The 2,589-nt window shown below is 43.3% G+C and overlaps 1 protein-coding gene across 1 annotated transcript in view; it reads left to right on the top strand.

Moving 5' to 3' along the window:
• The first annotated feature begins 626 nt into the window (after positions 1-626).
• LOC109475474 (DNA polymerase delta catalytic subunit-like) overlaps positions 627-2,589 on the top strand; it is a 23,134-nt gene continuing 21,171 nt past the window's right edge. The window contains exons 1-4 of the mRNA XM_019776093.1: positions 627-721; positions 1,334-1,486; positions 1,975-2,085; positions 2,426-2,574. Coding sequence (XP_019631652.1) covers positions 1,342-1,486; positions 1,975-2,085; positions 2,426-2,574 — 405 coding nt within the window. The 5' untranslated portion in view covers positions 627-721; positions 1,334-1,341. The remainder of the gene's footprint in view (positions 722-1,333; positions 1,487-1,974; positions 2,086-2,425; positions 2,575-2,589) is intronic.

Below are 2,589 nucleotides of genomic sequence, written 5' to 3'. Positions count from 1 at the left end.
CTTATGGCTTAACTATATCGGTTAAAGACTGGTGGATATTTTTCATGAATACCAAGGCGGAAGGTCGAACAACCCTCAGTGCCTGTGCAAAATAATCCTGAATGGGGAATCCTCCATAGCGGGAACCATGCATAGCGAAGTCAGTTTGTGGTAGGTTTGAAACCCGTATCATTGAAAGATCCACACATTTTATTTCCCAGTACAATCTACTTCAAGAAGACATGGATTTTGTTGTCTGATTGTTTTCGATGACGGAGATATTAGACGGCTATTTCGGCATGTACTTACTTGACGGTCTAGCCAAGATGGCAGCCACGGGAAAAGGCCGATCAGCGCATGCGCTCAAAGAAATCACATCCGGGACATCTACTGCAGAGCGCCTCACAGCGATTAACTTGATTTTTGCAATAATAGTGTGGCAGATTTTTGAACAAAAACACACGAAAGGCCAAATTAATCTACAGTTCTGTTGAAATTCTGGCCATTAGATTCTACTCTCAAACTCAGATGCCCCCAGATGGTGACAGGCTTCAAAGGCTAACAACATCATGTCTTCACCAATAAACGCCCTTGTTTCAACCGCATTCGTCAGCCAGCCAATAAACACCAAGATAACAAACTTTGACCAAAAATCTCCCGCCATTTTCAAGTTGTGAAGCCGCAGAGGAGTGGGAACCAGCGGTCTGGTGGATTTTTGAGCAATACAACCACTGATATCAAGGTAGGCCTTTGTTTCTTACACTGGCCTTAATTGCTAACTTATTTTTGAATGTTTTTTGGTAAAGTGTTCGCCTTATATCCATCCGACAACGCGAAATAAAAACACGAACCTTTTACTGCGTATCACCACCCCCCTCCCACCTCAGTTGCAGAACTTTATTATCTTTCGTAATTTGTCCACAAAATATTATGCGATGTAACGCAGAAATCACGAATAACAACATAATTTACTACTATTTCAGGAGTGCAAACATGAAGTTTAGATGGTTAGCAATGTCAAAGACCTGCTGCATTTTTTTTAGTAAAATGTCATTTTATGCACAATTTTCCCAGAAGCAAATTATTTTTTTTCAGTAAAATTTATGAGGTGATATATGTTTTCCCACAAGCAAACAACAGGTGGACAGGTTCTTGGCACATTATTTGTTGGATCATTTTAGCCGAAATCTAAAGAAAATGACAATGATAATGATAAAATCTAGAGAGAATCTACCTGCCAACCCCCCCCCCCTTTTTTCAAGACTAAAAGTAAAACCGGTTAGCTGGAACATACCATAGTATGTATAGATGTATTTATCCATACATTTGTTACTTTATCCCATCAGTATCTAAGTTCTAACCATGGACTCCAAGAGAAAGAAGCCCACCCCAGGCCCGAGTGCAAAGAAGCCGCGTTCATCAGATTGGGACGAGGATGAACCGCTGGACTTTGAAGCGCAGCTGGCGATGATGGAGGAGATGGAGCAGGAGGAGACTGGGGCTGGCGGTGGGTACCGGGGAGATCAGTACGCTGGCGGTGGGTACCGGGGAGATCAGTTCGCTGGCGGTGGGTACCGGGGAGATCAGTACGCTGGCGGTGGGTACCGGGGAGATCAGTACGCTGGCGGTGGGTGCAGTACTCTCCACTAGCCTAACAACACAGGCTGGTAAATAAAGAATTCGCCAGGGGAGTTGGGCCACCATAGAGTTCTGAGCGTTCTGAGGCCTGCACAGTTTCCAACAGGGAATGTTGCTCCCCTTGCCAGTTATCAACTCTATATTTGTGGACTCTATCCATAACCCCTTGTGAAGGCGTTATGGTGGCAAGGAGATCAGGGCATCCAGGAGAAAGTTTTGCCTTCAGCACATGTCACAGTTTACATGTCATCTACATCTAATGGTATCAGCACTGTTCCCACAGATACATATATCTGAATTTATGTGATGTCCCCTGTTTGTTATGTCAGATTTGTGATGTTTTCTGACTATCTACAGGACCTGTAACTGCCAACACCCGTAAGAAGTGGGTCCGTCCACCACCACCCAGCCTCAACCCCAGGACAGACACGATCAGCTTTCAGCAGATCGACCTGGACCATTATATAGGTGGGGGGTCTGTTATGTTTTATATGGGTTTGCTGTACTTTCTTCTTATCTTTGATATATGGTCTGAGAAACAGGATTGTCAAATTGATAACATTGCAAAGACGTGTCTCCAGACATTTTTTGATTGTGCATTCACAAGAACTATAGATATTGTACCATTCTTCTTCTCTCCTTTATATAAGGTGAAAACTATTGTAACTTCATTTGAATGTGATAGCATATGACACTATAATGCAATAACTGTACACACTGTCACAAATGAATTAAACTGATTTTTTTTGGTCATGGAATTGTGATATCAGCAACACGTAAAACTACATCTGATTGTTTCCATTTGCAGGTGAACCCATGCATGGCATGCCAGGGTCCAGTGTCGGTCCTGTGCCCATTGTCCGCATGTTTGGTGTAACAATGGAAGGGAACAGTGTGGTGTGCCATGTGCACGGTTTTTCACCATACTTCTATGTGCCTGCCAAACCAGACTTCAAGGTAAGAGTCATGTTT

Source organism: Branchiostoma belcheri, unplaced genomic scaffold, assembly GCF_001625305.1.
Source record: "Branchiostoma belcheri isolate BF01 breed outbred unplaced genomic scaffold, Haploidv18h27 scaffold34, whole genome shotgun sequence".
Lineage (NCBI taxonomy): Eukaryota > Metazoa > Chordata > Leptocardii > Amphioxiformes > Branchiostomatidae > Branchiostoma > Branchiostoma belcheri.
This window is presented reverse-complemented; position numbering and strand designations above follow the sequence as displayed.